This window comes from Notothenia rossii (genome assembly GCF_949606895.1).
Source record: "Notothenia rossii genome assembly, chromosome: 1".
Taxonomy (NCBI): domain Eukaryota; kingdom Metazoa; phylum Chordata; class Actinopteri; order Perciformes; family Nototheniidae; genus Notothenia; species Notothenia rossii.
The window spans coordinates 62,371,886-62,390,405 of record NC_136912.1 but is presented as its reverse complement, the minus strand read 5'-3'; the positions used below and the strand labels follow the sequence as shown (position 1 = coordinate 62,390,405).

General features: G+C 40.5%; 1 protein-coding gene across 1 annotated transcript in view; it reads right to left on the bottom strand.

Moving 5' to 3' along the window:
* naaladl2 (N-acetylated alpha-linked acidic dipeptidase like 2) overlaps positions 1–18,520 on the bottom strand; it is a 1,042,014-nt gene that overhangs the window by 273,092 nt on the left and 750,402 nt on the right. The window contains exon 14 of the mRNA XM_079650093.1: positions 11,392–11,538. Within this exon, the coding sequence (XP_079506219.1) occupies positions 11,392–11,538 (147 nt within the window). The remainder of the gene's footprint in view (positions 1–11,391; positions 11,539–18,520) is intronic.

The following is an 18,520-nucleotide window of genomic DNA, read 5'->3' as shown; positions in this document are numbered from 1 at the left end:
ACCTTTTTCTTGAGATACAGACATTTCCGTGTGTTTTCCTTTCATACTTTTGTACAAATTTAGATATTTTGTACACATTTTATATTTAGAAATGTTTCATAGGAGACCTTGTATTGCACTGCTAGTTGGTGTTATCCACCTTTTGTATCAGGTGTTTATCTTCCGGTATATACTGCTTGGACATTTTGCCTTTCACTGTAAAGAAAGTTTCTCAACAGGTTTTACAAACAGCTCTTGTCTCCACTTGGCAGCTACAAGACAGGAGGTTACAACATCAACACCTGAGGGCATCAACAATGTACGACTGCCGGGTGGACTTCTGACTGAACCAACAGAAGGTAAATAGCAATGCACAATGAAAAGGTGAATACTGAGGAGGCTGATTTACTGTGTTGTCTTTCTGCTGCAGAGAGCTCATTGCAGGGGTCACAATGAGGGTAAGATGGCAAATAAAGAAAGCATATGTTTGGAGCTTAATTTTGTAGATGATTTAAGAAGATAATCATTGTTAGTTAAAGCGTTTTATTTTCATTATACAAAAAATACAACGAGATTCAGAGTGCAAAAACTAGACAAACATAACATTAAAAACACGGCAGTAGGACAGACAACATAAGCAATCATACGGGGGGAATAAATAGTTACAAATATTGATATAAAAATTGTTTTTAATTTTTAAAATGCATTACAAATATGTATGAGGTGTATATGTGTGAAGATGGTTACGGTTATTGCATTAAGTATGGTGGTTAAGCAGCCTGACGGCCCAGGGGTAGAAACTGTTTTTTAGTCTGTTTGTTCGTGACTTGAAGCTCTTAGAAGGCAGGAGAGAGAACAGTCTGTGACCTGGGTGAGAGCTGTCCTTAATTATTTGTATTTGCTCTGCTGAGGCAGAGGGAGGTGGAGATGTGTTCCAGAGAGGGCAGGGGGCAGCCGACGGTTATCTCAGCCATCCTAATCACTCTCTGCAGGGCTTTCTTGTCCGCAGCTGAACAGCCAGCATACCACCCCGAGATTTAGTATGACAGCACGCTCTCGATGGTCGCCCGGTAGAAGGACACCAGCAGCTTCTTGTTCAGTCGGTTTCTCCGAAGCACCCTCAGGAAGTGTAGTAAGTGCTGGGCCTTCTTAACTGCTGCAGTGGTGTGTGCTGTCCAGCTGAGGCTCTCCGAAATGTGTACCCCCAGGAACTTAAAGGTGGAGACCCTCTCCACTCTCTCTCCATTGAGGTGAAGGGGGGCGTGTTCTGGACGGTGCTTTCTGGAGTCTATGATGATTTCTTTTGTTTTGCTTGTGTTCAGATACAGGTTGTTTGCTGAACACCACGCAGACAGCTTCAGGATGTCGTCCCTGCATGCCGACTCGTCGTCTCCCTTATATATTTGACCGAGCACAGTGGCGTCATCCGCACATTTTATAATGGAGTTGGAGGGGTGAATGGGAGAGCAGTCGTGTATGTAAAGTGTGTAGAGTAGAGGGCTCAGCACGCAGCCCTGCGGGGAGCCAGTGCTGAGGGTGCGGGTGGAGGAGCAATAAGCTGTTGTTATAGCTGTTGTTTCAGAAGAAATTCAAACAGGGAAGCACAATTTGTTGTCATGGCGGATAGATCTACTGATACGATCATCTGCAGAGCTGTGTTTCAGACAGTAACACTATTAAAGCCAAGTTAAAGGATGTCACAGAAGCCGAGAGGTCACAAGATGTCACAGCCCAGGTTCTTACATTTTTTGGAGGATATAATTATCTGCAGACGGATGCAGTAATGGCCTCCGGTCTAAGCGGAGTACATGCCAAAGTCAAGATGAAGACCCCTGGCTGTGTGAGGACTTTGTTCTCCCAGCCTGAACGTGGCCCCGGACCGCGGAGCAGCAGAGATGACAGGATGTCAAATATTTCCCTCACATGTCAACGGCCTGTCGAAGTTATTTTCCGGTCAGTCAGAGCCAATATCACTTCTTGATGACATGTGTCTACTCCCACGCATGGCATGGCAACGACACGATTTTATTTCAAGATGTCAGTCATGTGGAAGGATCCCTTGAAGGAGTTTTTGGAAAGTAGTGTTAGATGGCAAATCATTATTATGACAATAACGTGGGAACCTTGTTCACTGGGCCAACTTTTGTTATTAAATGCCTTCTAAAAGAAAAAACGAATAACTATGCATGTAATAATAAAATAATAATATATGACATTGTAATATATAATACATCAAATAATTGATTGAAGATACAATCATATGTGAAAAAAGTGACTAAATGTCAAAAACGATTTGGCTAAACATTTTCAATATGAAATGGGATTTTACAGAAAAAAATAAAACATTTGAAAAACGTTTGGAAAAAAGTAATGAGTAAAATTAAATAAATAGGACTTAAACTGGAATTAACCTTTTTTTAAGTTTTTTGTCAACAAAACTATAAAAAAAAAAAAAAATGAAATGTCAAATGAATAAGCCCTTTAATTTTAAGAGTAACAATAACATGAATTAAAGCTGCAGGCAGCGATGGACAGGCCCTCGCACGTCCATGCGCATTGGAGGCACTTCCAGGTCTCCAGCTGACGTGGCAGTGAATTGCCTCCAATGGTAGAGACAGGCTGCACAAGTGAACATCACTTATGCATGGAGTGTGATGCACTTGCAATGACATATTACAAGTATTGCACCAACTCATTCGTCCACTATGTGGTGCTAGAGAACACACACTTAACAAACATTATGTTGCTCTACATAAAGTGAGGAACATACAACGTAATGTTCATGTTATGAAAGTACCAACAGTTGGGGGAATATTTTCCGAGGCCCATAACTTTGACCCAGTTTATCAGTTTGTAATGACCTCACTGAGCACAGGCACCTGCCTTGGGTGCTTTGCTCTTAGTTAAAGTAGCTTTATCTTGTTATGCACAATGTTGATTATTCTCTCAGAACTAGCTAAATAAATGGGTCTGGGGTAGAGATCTTCAGAATTGGCTTGGCAGCAGCTGTGTCAACTCGTGGCGCACGACATGTCTTATAAATTTCTCCGGCCGAAGCTTCAAATAAACCATCAGTGTTTGCCATCAAAGTTCCTGCTCTCCTTGTGTCTCGCTGATTTTCGTCTCCATTGCTTTAGAAGTTTCCATCACACCTACCATACCTGAGCAAGGGCCCACCTTTAGGCAACATTGCAGGGAGCGTTATAGAATTCTGTGGGTGCTCGGCCCTAATTACAGTGTGGAAAAGTACATAAGAACATACACAGAGCAGAGTGATTGAGATTGGGTCCGTCTCCCAGGAAATACTGACAAGCAACAAGGTACATAATTATCAACACAATTACAACCAAAGCCAAAATGAACACTGCTTCTTTCATTTTGATGAACCAAACTGCTTTAAATTAATCAACCAAGCTCATCTTAAAAACTTTATTCTGCCTCCACTCTCTTATGCAAATGAACATCTTTGTGATGCCTCAGCTATCTTAAAACAAGTGGGCAAAACTTTCTAAAACAAACTTTGTACAATTATCGCAGGAGGTGAATAATCACAGGACAGCGTATGGAACGTTATGACTGCACAGAGGAGAACTTTCATGTGGGGAGAGGAAAAACAGCTGCTAAACGAGAAAACAAATGTTTAACGAAGCCCACTCCTGCGACACAACATCTGGTGGTTTCCCAACACATTACCAGCACCGCAACTCTGTTTATTGGGCGTACGAGGATGAATGAATACAATTACACACACAGTAGATCACATATAGTGGTCTGTTTGGAATATTGAACAATGCTGGAACACAGATGCGGAGGTTGCCTTGTGTGGTTGGGACCATATGTATCTGTTTCAATATATTACTTAAATGAGTTCCGTACGCTCCCCGGTGTCTTCACTAATCTCTGCTACCTCAGCCTTCAGTCTCAATACAGCAGATCACTTTCTTTACTTTTATTTATTTAAGATAACATCACTCAAATAATTTCACATTAAAGAAAGGAGTGTGTGACATTGATTGTACTTAAGAGGCAACATACATCTGTTTCTAAAGATTCTAGATTAAAAATGCAGAAAGATACATGTGCATACGTTTATCCCTTTTTCAGTTTGGTTCTCAATATTAAGGAATGTTAGAGCTGGTTCCTATCTGTAAATATACACATAAATGAATATGTTCAAATAGTAGACTACATATTTTGTTATATTGATGCCTTTTTCATAATACGAATAATATGTCTGAGGTCACTGCCAGGTCACACCAGGTATACGTTAAAGAGGCCCCATTGTGCTTTTTTGGTTGTCCCTTTCCTGTAGTGTGTTATATAGGTTTGTGAATGTAAATGGTCTGCAAAGGCAAAATCCAAACGTTTCTCAAAAACTTTGCAACATGGCCAACAATAAGTACACCAAAAAGAAGTTCTGAATTGAAACTGTTATAGTACATTGTATTTATCTAAGTTGCTTTTAGGGATGAATACATTGTAAACACATATTTTTTGTTGAATCCACGATTATTGTGTCTGGCTTATTTGTCCAAAGAAACACATGCATACATGTTAATCAACATGCGACCTCTGCATTGCCTTTACGTACAGATACTTACTGCTCTAACCTTCATCATATTACACACACCAGTCTGCCACAGAATAAACACACACCTCTACACATCAGACAGGTGTGATATAACTCAGTTCCCTCATTTCACATTCAGGTGGAGGTACACATCACTGTTTGTCTGGCAGATATCTCTGAGCTGTGTTCCTTTGGGAGGAAGGGATGTCCACACCAAGAGCTGTCAATCACTATTGATAAACGTGATGCCAACAACACAGGAACCTGGTTGTGTGCTCGGGCAAAGACAGGAACAGATTTGTCCTTTCCTCAGTTGGGCATCGGCCCAGATGCTCATCCGGATACATCTCCCGTAACTCGTCACATATGGCGATTGATCTCTTAAGGTAAATGGGCTGCATTAATATAACTTTCATCCAGGCTTTCCCCCCTTAGAGTGATTTTACATAATTCAAGTCAGCTGAGGCATATGCTGCCATACAAGGTGCCACCTATTCAAGGAGTCTTACATCCACACACTCATACAAGCTATCGGAAGCAAATGTGAGATATTGTGTATCTTGCCCATTGCCCAAGTACACATCAACATCTTCACTGCAAGGGCCCGAGAACTAATCCTTGACCTTCCGATAGGAGGGAATCATCTAACCCAGGGGTCGGCAACCCCTGGCACGCGTGCCAGCATTGGCACGCGGCACCGTAACCAGTGGCACACTAGGAATAAGTGGAATAAGTGTCCAAAATATTTAAATTGTATTTTTGGATCCTGACCGAGACCGTCGCCAGAGCGCGTCTCCCCGTTACTTGCAGAAGGAAGCCATGCACGCAACGCAGCCCCGCTCTCTTTATAGGTGACTTTCTGCCGCTTTCCTCCGTGGTGCAGTGCTGATCGTTTCACCATGGAGGAAAGCACTTCACTAATTGCAGTACCCATAAGGAGCTGTACAAATGCTGCAGTTTTTGCGTGGCTGTGTATTTAGTTGAAAGCTCAGTGGCGATCTGTTCATCTGTTATCGAAATAATATGCTTCAAAGGGGCGGACTGGCCATCTTGTGTGTTGAACTTTCCTGTCGGCTCCCAGACCGTAGTCGAGGAGGGCAGAAGCAACAAGCTTCAGGTTCAATAACCCACTTTAGCTTAAATGACTGGAGAGAGGCGAGCTCTTCTTGGGAGGCCGTTGCATTTATTTAGCTGTTCTTCTATTTCACAAAATACATCACAGACCTCTGCTTTTCTTCTGCCTCGTTTCACTTCCAGAAACATACACACGTTCACTCACTGTCGCTCTACCATCCACACACACATGCACAAGCCACACCCCTCTCTCTCTTAAAGGGACAGCGATCTCATCTCACTCTGCATGACACTAATATCATAACATGTGTGCTCTGAGTCTGGAGAATCACAGAACGGACGATCGTCCTTATTATTAGGCCGTTTAAACCAATTATTTAAATTCGGCATCATGTAAGTTGAGCTGACAGGTCCACACACTTCTTCCCCCGCAGCTCCCTCGCCCTCCTGCTGATAGTTGACGAGCGTCAAGCTCCTCAACCCCCCCCCCCCGTTGATAATACTCGATCGTTGGCACGCTGATAACAATTTTTTTTTTAAAATGGCACTTCATATCAAAAAGGTTGCCGACCCCTGATCTAACCCCTGAGCCGCAGAAGCCAAATCTTACCCACAATAAGTTGGTTTCACTCCCAAGAGCGCCTCCTGGAAGAAGGTCCTGTAACAAACAAACAAACGATTGTCTACTAAAGTCAGTGCCGGTCTTCTGCCACAAGCTAAATACATACCTATTACGTGTTTGACAGTAGTTAAAATAAAAATAAATAAAAAAGGGTTATCCCTAAAAAAAGTTTTAAATGTTGTACTTTTTTTACTTGGCAACTCCCTTCCCATGCCCCACCTAATTCAACAATGTAAACCACTGTTGTAGCTAAAAGGTTAAGCTAATTGTAATTAAATAGAAAACCACTATATTTGGAACCACTTGGCTAAAGGTTCAGTAGAAGTTTTAATAGTTTCTCCTTTTTATTGAAATAATGGATAAAGGCCACCAACAGTTTTTCAAATGAAACCAACTAAGACATAAGAGGGGATATGTGTCTTTGATGTAACTGAACAATTAACATCTAAAAATTGCAAAGGGCTTCGAAAAGACAAACAAGGGGTCACAAGCCAAATGGTTAGGGACTAGGGTTTAATCTTAGCAATGGGTTGGCAATATCTTATCTAGAATCCTAATCCGAAAAGTAACTTCTGGACATAATGATCCGTCCAATGCATGTGGTGGAATAGAGGATTTGCAACATCACATTCCTCAAGTAAATTAAAAGTACCAGAAAATGCTACTTAAATTCAGTATCTGACTGAATCTGCAGTTACCGACCACCATTTGCCATTCTATACTTTCTTTTTGGTAGGAGAGAATATGAAAATCAGTATCACAGCTGTGCTGCCGCCTCCTCTTCAAAATAAGGGCTATTCACCATGACAACACTGATAATGTGTCATAACATGAAAACCAAAGAGCAGGACACAATCTGTGTGTGGGAGAGATATGAATAACACAGTACATGACTGTTAAAAATATATAAATGTAAAAAATAACTGGGAGAAATGTGGGCTCATCATATCACAAACTGACAGTGTTGTTGGGATGAAAGGTGAAAAATCAGATTTAATAATGATGGTGTTTCTATATCCTAGGACACATGCCGTTCAAATCTTACTTTTTAGCCCACACATTGCACTAGTTACAAACAAAAAGTGTGGCAAGAACATTCACCCAAGAAACAGAGTGGAGTACACCGCTACACACTTCTGAAACACAACCGCTTCTACATTTCAACATATTTGTCATTAAATAGATCAAGAGGAGAGTGGTGTCGGGGTTGTGATAATGCATGCAGGTCACTGCTCAGGATACTTCCTTCACGCCTACAGGGTGTCTGACCTTTCTCCTCACAGTTGAGTTCATCATCTGAGATATATACCTGGCCTCATATTCACTGAGCGTCTGAGAGTAGATAAAATGTTCAAACTGGCCTGAGTGATGTACGTTTGGCCTTCTGTTAGGCCCCAAGGTAGAGGCGTTTTATTAACTTTTCTAACTATGAAATGATTGCCATCGGACATTTCCGAGCTCTCCACAGGTGTTCTAACCCGTTATGAGTCACCGTGAGTTTGAATTCTGGCAAACAGTCCGTTTCAGTCAGGGGTGTCCAAACTTTTTCACTGAGGGCCACATACAGAAAAATATACGAAGGGCTGGGCCACTCACTAGAGGTGAGATACATTGCCTCATAAGTTAAGTCACAAGTTAAAAAATCAATCAAATGTATGTCAATTAGGCTTGATATTTGAATATGCTGAATATATGAATAAGAAAAAAACCATCCTACATCAGAGCTTTTAATTCATTGTTTGTTGGCTGCTCATACCTTCACACAGAAGCATCACATTGCTTATAATAAGAGGAAATATGAAGGGTATATTTCAAGCTTGTTATGCAATTACATTATTTTCATTGTCTCTAACTATTTATTTATTTTATAGAATTACTGTCAATTTATCTAAGTTAATAATCAACTTTAATTGACTGAATTTATTTGAAACGTCGGCTTATTAACACATGAATACTACTGTGTCATATATGTTTAAATATATATTTAAGAAGTACAATATAAGAAAAGTAGAGTTTCAGGTGTGGGCCTTATTCCATTAAACTTTTTAAATCTGCTGAGGGTAAATTCAAAATGGACAATGTGCCGTAATTTGGACACCTAAGGTTTTAGTAGACATTTATTGATAGTATAGCATTTTGCCCATTTGTATGGCCCAGAGTATTTAGGTGACCTCACCGGCACATGTGTGGGTAATTGAGGCTGTGTGAGCAAACAGACGCAGTTTTTGGATATAATAAATGATATTTATTGCAAGAATGTCGTGGTCATAATTGGAGAGTGCACGCATCTAACTAAAAGTCACAGTTTCAATCCATAGTGAGAGGACTTCCCGTGCGCATGTACACCATTTTTACTTTGAAACCACTTCCATTTCCAAAAACGGCAAGAACAGGATGACACCAAAACATGATGACCCAGCATGGAGCAGAATAGCATGATTATATAATCTAGGTGAATAAATCCAAAGAACAGAACAGAAAACAGAGTCGATAAGGGAATGATTGAATGACTATAGAGATTGCATTGGGTAACTTTGCTTTTTCTTGCAACGAAACACTCAAAACGTAAGCTCCTCTCCAGTCTTTTCCTTGAGATATCCCAAAAAATATGTAATTATAAGCTTTAGGGGGACTAAACTGGAAATGTAAGATTTTCTTTTTTTCTTTGACGGATTGCATGCTTCAGAGGTGGAAGAACTTACTGTACCAGCGGCATTGTTGAGACTATAAGTCTCTTCTATCAGTTAATCAAAAAGTACTGTTACTTTCCTTGGGTGGGACAAATGTTGACTGTGCAAATGTCGAGGGTGATGTGTCCCCTGTGTTTTGTACCGAGTCCCTAATTAATAAAGTCAATAAAACAAAAAACAAAAACCAAGCCAAGAATATTGCATAATCATACAAGCATCCTTTCATTAGCTAGGCATTTACTACTCACTCTGCTTTTCCATAGTCTCAGTAGATAAATTAAATAATACAGGAAATGGGATTACCCATTGATCTTTAACACTACAGTTCAGTATGAATGCTAATAAGCTTATGCTAATGTCTGCATACAGGACTTCCCCCAAACAGAGCCAAGCCTATTTATACATCTGACTGTTTTCCATTAAACCAGGGTTTCCCTTTTTTTATTCTGAAGCCTGCTGATTTCACCCTCCAATACCTATTATTTTCAGGTTGTGAGGATGCCTCGGGGCCGGATAAACATCATGAAGAACTTTCGCACTAATTAGGCTCAAAGTTGCCATCCTAGCCAGAAGTTCTGAATTTGAGTGGTTCGACTTAGCTTGGGCTAAATCTTTGTGTTTCCACCCCAAGGCGGTACAACAAACACCAATACTGCATTTTTAGCAGAGGTAAATGGGGCATGAATAATTTGTCAGCTCTGTGATGTGCATGTGTTGAGTTTATAGAGAAATAATCCATATTGCTATGTATCAAGTCTGCAAATGGTCTTGACACATCTAAATAATAGTATTACGGCCCGTTCACACACAGGCATGAAAAAAATCTTGAAAAATCTTGATGCTGGGCGTGTCTGAAGCTTGGCGATTTCACGTGCCCAAGGCGACCAACAACCAATCAGGAATCTCCCAGGAATCTCCCGCCCGCCCCCGGCATACGAAGCCTGTCCATTCAATGTTAAAACGGAGTAAACTGGATATAAACTCCCCAAACAGGTGAAAACCTACCAGTTTCACCAACTGTCTCTGCCATCTCCCTCCATGCCTGGTTCCTCCGGTTTAGGTCCCGGTAGGTGAACAGAGAGCAGTCGTAAAGGACCGGGACATTTCCTACAGAGATGATTAATTTATCCTCCATTTTATGACATATGGAAAAGACCGCAGCGGTATCTGCATACAGTACACGCGGTTTGATTGGCTAGCGCTTGCACTGGCGGGATTTGCATAAACGGGATTTGATTGGCTGATGCCAGCTTCGCAAGCATTGGGAGCATCAAAAGTTGAACATTGCTCAACTTTTGATGCTCACAATGCTTGCAAACCCATTCTCCGCTCCCCACAATGCAGTTCGGCGAAGATTAAAAATCTTCTACGTCACCCCATTCAAGTGAATGGGCGAAGCTTTGAAAGATTTTTTTCATGCCTGTGTGTGGACGGGCCGTGAGTCTTATAGGCAGCAGATGCTTATCATCACATCCATTCCCCAATGTGTGAGAACTGGACAAATTGCTGCGGTGACAAGTGTAGGTGTACTTACCGATGACACTTTCCTTCAGCTTTGTATACACACTGACTACTGGCAGGTGCGTGCATCTTCCCAGGAAAGACTTGACTTCCAATTAAGAGCTAAAGATAAACAAGTTGTGGCCCATGGCTAACAGCAGTTCCAAATAAATCCGTTCACAGCTGGGAAACACGGTGTGACTGTGTCTTGCATGAATTAGAGTGGATTCCCTGCACTGCAGTGATCAAACCATTAGCATAACTCAAGTAATGAAGCTCAGTCATTATTTGTATGTCATGAAATCCTAAACAATCCTGGTTAATGTTGAGATGCCTGGCAATGTTATTTCACAAATAAAAACCACAACCGGCTTTTAAGATGCCATTCATCTTTTTAACTGATTTGAACTTGTTTATTGAATGTATTCTTAACATAGTAAACCACTAGAGATAGATATCTTTCTAATTTCCTACAAAATTGCTTAACTCCCATTCTGAAGTAAAACAACTAAGATGGTTCAAATTGTAACAACTACCGACTAGTTTCCGATGTGCCATTGAGTGAGATTTTAGAGAATCAGTTATAGGATCTGATCAACTCCCACAAGTTTGTTCAAGTTAACCATATGGATTCCATGCTAATCATAGCACCCAATAAAGCATAAGTAAAGATTGTGAATGACCTCAGATTCAATGCAGAAAATAGCAAGCTCTTAGTTTAAGTACTAGCTGACTTAAGCACTGCTTTTGATACCGTAGTGTAGACAAGTTGTTTAAGTAGACTCCACAGTCTTGTTGGCATTCCTTGTACTGTTGCTAATTGGCTTGAATCTTACCTTACTGAACATACCCATTAGAATAACACTCAAGTGACAGGGTTTGTCTAAAAGGCCATCGGTTTGCAAAATAAGAGCATTGGAAGTGAAGGGAAACAAGTGGTTTGTTGGCATGAGTACCTCTTCTGCTTTGGTCTGTTGGAAGGCAAACTCCACTGTGGGCACCGCCAGTTGGTTGGCGAAGAAATTCACATCTCCAGGCAACTGCAGCGAGCTGACGTTGGGTCCAGGGCAGTTCCCCCCACGAATGCAACTCAGCAGCTGTCTCTAACGGAGAGGACCAACAAAAAAGAGAGAGAAAAGCAGTAAGATGAGAGAGGTTTACTTATGGAAAGAGGGTAGATATGCTTATGAGGGTTTAGTAGAATTATAAGCCACAGATTTACCAATAGTTGCCAACCCCAACCCTAGCCCAATTTAAAATAAATAACTGAGTTCTAGATAAAAACCTTGGACTCTTTAGTTAATGCTTCCTTAGTAACAACATGAACCCTTAATTGACATTTAAGGCAGTGGGAACAAACGCCCACAATGTTTTAGATTTACAATAGCAAAGGGTTGTTAATGAGGCGTATAGAGTTTAGGTTTATCAGCATCTAAGAGTGTTTCAGAATTCACTCCTATAGTATGATGGACATGTTTTTCGGAATATGATTGGTGATGAGGATGTTCTGCATAATTCCCACCGGAGAGTGGCAAAGTGAGGACTGTGACAAGTTTCCCCGCAATGTCTTTTGAAGGAAGCAGTGGATGCTTCAGCCGCAGCTGGTTTCATGATGTGGTGAAGAGCGGCCAAACAAAAATTAGGATTTTTTAAATGTTTGTGGGGAAGTGGGGTGAAAGAGTCAACCGTTCACGGAGTCCTCTGACTTCTTTGACATTATGACCCATGTTACAGAGAGTATATTTTTTATATCTTGTGTAGGAAGTACATTTAATTTTTCGCACTGATTGTGAATTTGCCGTTTTGGACGAGGGTGAGGATTTTGGCTGACTGTGGTATTCAGATGGATTTATTTGAGCCAAATGATTTGGCCATGTGAAGGAAATGAACTGTCCAGAACCTGAGCTGTTGAGAGCTAACATCGCTCAGTTGTTATGTGTGCTCACTGGAAACTTCATCCAGATCCCTAATACAGTATATTTCAGATGCCCTCAACTGCTATTTACCCAAAATGTACCTATAAGGGCCTTGAAATAATGAACCGTGAGTTGTATACGTTTTTGCATCTCTCAAATGACATTTGTGTGACATGGTTTGTGTTGTGCCATTGAGAGAGAAAGGGCTGACTAATTGCAGCCATTAAAAATGTTTTCAAGTAGTTTGAATGTTGCCTTCATCAAGAACAGTCAAGGACAAGCATACATTGCACTAAAAGCGGTACAGTGCTAATCGGGGAGGGGGAGGCTGTGATTAACATTTGGCTGGCGGCTAATTGCACGATTCAAGCTTTTGTCACAGTTCTCCACAGCTTACATGTAGTTTGTCACCTGGGTTGAACCCTTCTCTGCTGCTATTCCTAATTGAAAGAATAACAAGTCTGCTGTATAAAAAATGTGGTTAGTGGAAGGAAATAGAATGCAAGCGTCAATCAATTCGAGGTTTATCTCCACTGTCCACATCTGCTGAGCCTGCCTGCAGTCGCCATGTTCTTCTGTCACATTGCATTTAATTAGTTTGTTTTTATCAAGATCTGTCAAGGGTAGAGAGCTCTGGTTTCCAATCACCCCCGCCACTGTCACTGACACATTGTTGTCAACTTTTTCTATTTCAGTTTTTCTGAAGGCTGTTTGTTCTCTGAACACTGACCGTCGCTGTTGTCACAAAACCTGAATGAAGGTAAGTCAATAATACCTTTAACCTTGCCTCGACCTGGCAGCATGTATCTCGGTGGCACAATATTTCTATTTTTAATCCTTTCCAGCAGCAGAAATACAAAAAAGCTGGAAGGACAAAAGACATTTACAAGCATATCAATATTCATGAAAGGCATTTCATTACCCACTTATGGCTAATTGTGGGAGTTAACAGGGTGGGAATAAATGCTTGTTCATGTGTGCACAATTTTAAAGTTGATTTATATTCATAAGGGAAGCTTGCATCCAGAGGACAAACTGATCACAATATTGTATGGCGTAACGAGCTTTCTCTTTATTCATGAAATTGCTACCGGTAAAGTTATTTAAATCCAAAACACAGAATTACTTTTTCTAATTTAAAAGGAAATAAGAATATACTGGGTAATAAGCCTTGCAGTATCAGTACCTCAACAAAGTAAGAAAAAACAACTACATTCCAATTATAAATGTCAGAATATATAACAGCCAAGTAAATGCTCGCTGTTCAATTTACAAATTATCTCTGGGTTAAGTGCCAATGCGCACAAGCACTGACTACTTAACAATTAAGATGAAGTCTAGGCAAGCTTATAAAGTCCAGAGCAAGTCAACCGATGTAATCAGTTACCTAACAAAATGATGCTCACTTTAACTCTCTGAATACAGCTTTTTACGCAGAGATCTGTTTCATCCCAGGAAGGACTCTCTCTTCAGGGAGAACTAGTGAACATCTGCCTTCAAACTCTGTGGGCATATAAACTCTCATATATATTTGTTTACGTTTTTGTTCAACTGATTTTCTCATGTTTTATATGTTAGCAACCCCCTTACACCAAAGCAAATTCCTTGTATGTGTAAATGTACCTCATTCTGATTCTGATAATACATGTCAGCATGCATTAATTATCTCAGAGAGAAAGCTTTTCACTCAGATGGTTGCAGTTTTAAATGTAATATTGACCATACATAACAAGTGACCGGTTTTCAGTACAATAATCTATGAGATCATTAATCAATAGATATATTAGTCAAATCTGATCAAGTTGAATTTATATTAACTTCAGTCCAAAGTTGTGTTAAGTGATGACATAGCTTTGCCAGTGAGGCAGCTTTCCAACGCGGAAGCAGGACAAATGAAGGCTCAACGGTTCGTCCTCCAATCAATAACACCGTCGAGTTGCAATGCAAGACTTATCAATCATGACTGCAGCACAGATTATCGAAACATTCTTTCCCTTCACTGAATATGATTTGGGCTATGGAGGAGGCTGGTATACATTGTGATGTTCCGTGCAGCTTTGATGGCTAGCTTCACTGTGCAGAAAGAGTGCTGGTGCCAAGTACTGACTGGATACAAAAGTAGTCCTCATCCAATGATTCAAAAATGTAAATGGATTTGCATGTCATACTACTTTAAAAAGTATTTTGGATCTAATTTCCAAAAATAAAATGGCATCGAGTATCTTATTGCTGCCGAGAAAGTTTAAAATCAATCTGTAAAGCAACCCAACAAACAGATATGGGCTGGAAAATAACAAGGCTTAATACAACATGGTGCATTATCTTATATCCTTCACACAAAGGACACAATTAAAGTAAAAACTACACAATTTAATGCAATCCAATTCTTTAGTCTTGCATTATTAGCCGTCTTTTATCGTTCAATGTTCATTTGAGACTGTGCAAGAGGTGTTGATTTAACACAATACATATTTTAGACAGGTTATAGTGATGTTACATTGGATTTCATATAGGATGTATACACTGTATATAATTGGATTACACTGTGCTGCTCTTGCTTGTATTGTGTCCAGCATCCACCCACTTTGCAAGCTAAACCTCTGTCTTCGCCAGTTGAGCTTTCTACTGGAACTGCTGCTGCTCAACCAAGATATTGAATGAACTACATCTGAACTTGATTTGCATGAATGCCTGTGATTATACAGCCATACCACCATGAGCAATCCAATTTGTGAGCAAGTATGCCATATAGCAGGCGCTGACTGTCTACCTTGTATCCATGAGTGGGCAAGTTAAAACAATTCATGATGGTTTCTGCCTGGGTCAGTACTTTAGAAAAAAAATAGTCACAATTAATGAGGCAATATTCAGTAATGCATCTAGTATTGGATTGCTGGTGGGAGGACCTAAAGATTCACATTGTACATACAAGTTCCTCGAATGAGATTGCGACGAAACTCTTGGGAAAGAGAAGGACATAAGACATCAAGAAGAACCACTACTTCCTCATGTTGATAGGAGCCAATTGATGTGGCTCGGCCATATAAATATGATTTGTGGAGGTATTGTATATTCCATTGGTAATTGCAGATATTACAAAATATTTGTATTTTTCTCATACTGCCTGCGCTGCAGCACCTCTTCTCACCCTCTGTCTGAAACCAGAGCCCAGTCTGCTCTGATTGGTTAGCTGGTGGGCTCTGTTGAGATTGATCCATTGCTTAAAGATGAATAGGAAATGATCCACTCCCCCTATCACGCCTATCACGTACAATGTGTTGGAGCACCAGCCAATAGAAGCACAAGTGTTACATGTCTTCGTGTTACCCCAAGTAAACAAAGGAGTCCAATGGAGACGTTTCAGGCGGGAGAAAACAGGGATGTTAGCCTTTGCAAACCATTTACATGCACAACATCCTATATAACACACTACAGGTAAGGGAAAACCCCCAAAAGCATAATAGGGCCTCTTTAAGGAACACAAAACATGGATCATTTTAACAATCATCCTCTGAGGATTTGTTGTTTTGGCCTTTGTGCATGCATGGTTTCTTTCTTATATTATATTTGCATTCTCGATTAAAACATAAAGTAACTCTGAAATAGCCTCCTTCAAATAGTCTTAATTGACTCACAATGGAAGATGATCTTGTCTCAAGCATTTACGTTCAGGTCCTGCAAGACGCTCTTTGTATCACATACGATTTTGGAGATTGAGTGGTATCGAGTGGTAAGAAAATATCTCAAATGATTTGGCTCTCTCCTTATCATAGCAGACAAAGAAATTAAATATTGATTCCTGGTGTGGCACCACAGGCTGAAATTATCCATTCTCTCTGGTCTGTGCTCACTTTCTTATTCTCTCTATCCTCCCATTGCATCCCCCTTTTTTGCACCTCCCTCTTATATAATTAACTCTCTAAAGGTATCTACTTTCATTTAAACCGTCTCTGTTTCTCTTTCCCTGCTCCGACACTCTTTTAATTCACTGTGTCTGGTTGTGCGAGAGGAAAAGGAGAGAAGAGGTACATGTCTTGACTTTAAATCTTCTATCCAGGAGATTGAACGATAGTCTATCTCTATACGTAATCCTACTTTGTGAGTTAAGTCGAGGTATTTTTCTCTTTTACCCATTTTCTTTATAGCTGAAATCAAAGACTGCACAGGCCTTTAAAGTGTTGAGTAAATGCCATAACCTCAGGTCGCATACATTCTTCCAAATGCAGCTCTATATCTTTTTGTACCTGTTAGATTGAGGAAAACAAGGGTGAGAGGTTAAGCTTGAATTTCAGCCAAGACATCAATCGAAAAATGTTTCCCTTTGGCACACACAACACAAGATTGCAGGATGGATCCCTGTAGGGATCACAAACCAAAGCATTATCAGTAAGATTCAGGACATTTCGCCTGCGAAATATCTACTACAAGAACACCACAAGTATTTCAGGGAATATTCAGCCATCAGTAAACAGTAGTCTGTTTTGAAACCATCATGGAGGCGCCAAAAAGAAGTGTGGAAAAATATTGGCACAATGTCATGATAGCTTACATACATATTCAGTATTAAGAAATGACGTCACTTCATGAAAACATTTGAATACTTTTAAAATATTTGAATCCGGCAAATTTGCAAAACTGTTACTTAATATATTTGGAAATTCTAGGAGAAATTGTTAGCTTGGATAGCAACAGCAGTAATGCTAACTCAATTCAGTCTAGGACAGGGGTCACCAAGCTTTTTTAGTGTGAGGGCTACTTTCAAAAAAGAAAACAAGTCAGGGGCTACTTTTACTCCTGTTTTTTTTTTTTTTTCTGTGTGTATTTAGCACATTTTAACATTATTATATGCTTACCTTTAACCTTTGTGTGCAGAGGCGCGGGAAGGTATTTTGAGTGGGGGTGCTGAGGTGCTGGACTCCAGTGAACACTATTACGGGCACTATAGAGCACTCCCCACACGCAAACACACAGTACACCCGCGACTGTTACAATGAAGGCTCGATAATCAGCTCACGGCATATAGGCAGGGGTAAAGTGCTATTTTTTACGAGTGGGGAGCGGACCTCACCTCCTCAAGGAAGATTTTTTAAGTATTGAAGTTAAAAGCATCAATCTGGTGCACTTTGAGAGCAACATTAAGAGATCTATGGATACATCTCTCAACACCCAGATGAAACACAACTGTAAGCAGATGTTCTTTTTCTTTATGGATATTTTACAAATCACTCCCCTTTCAAACTGTATTCTTGTTTTACTGCCATATAGTATTTCATAACTGTTTTTCCTTTATTCTCTTATTTTTTTATAACTATAATGATCATATGAAAGTGTGCCGCTGAAATAATCTTTTGAATAATTTGTGACCAAACCGTTTGAGACCCACTGAGATAACTTAGACTAAAGTTAACTATCTAAACACTCAGAGAGTCCTTTAGCTCACCTGAGCCTCTCAGTCTGACAGGAGAGGACTCTCCTCCAGCTTGTTGTGGAACAAACAGCTCCTTATGTCCGTTAGTGCAGCTAGCTAACCAGATGCTAACAACACGGTCCCTGCTGCTGGCACAGGTCGGTCGGTCGGTCGGTCGGTCGGTCTCTCTCTCTCTCTCTCTCTCTCTCTCTCTCTCTCTCTCTCTCTCTCTCTCTCTCTCTCTCTCTCTCTCTCTCTCTCACTAAATGCGCTATTTCCGCACACACACACACACACACACACACACACACACAGACACACAGACACACACACACACACACACACACACACACACACACACACACACACACACACACACACACACACACACACAGACACACACACACACACACACACACACACACACACACACACACACACACACACACACACACACACACACAGAGCCGAGCTTGAATGACACAAGCACACTTTTATTTCCATGCAACTCTCTGATTGGTCTGGTGTCTTGCTTCTGTTGCATTCACTGAACACGGGAAATTACATTCATGCCGTCCTCTCTAGTGTCATGAGTCTCTAGTGTAGTGTCTCTCTAGGCGTAAAGCACGGTTAATGTATTATATTATTGAGGTAGAATTGTCCGGGGCTACAGAAAAAACATTCGGGGCAGGCCAAAATATTATTTTACCAACAATGTGGAATTTATTGGCTACATATTAGATATTACAGAGATTATGCACA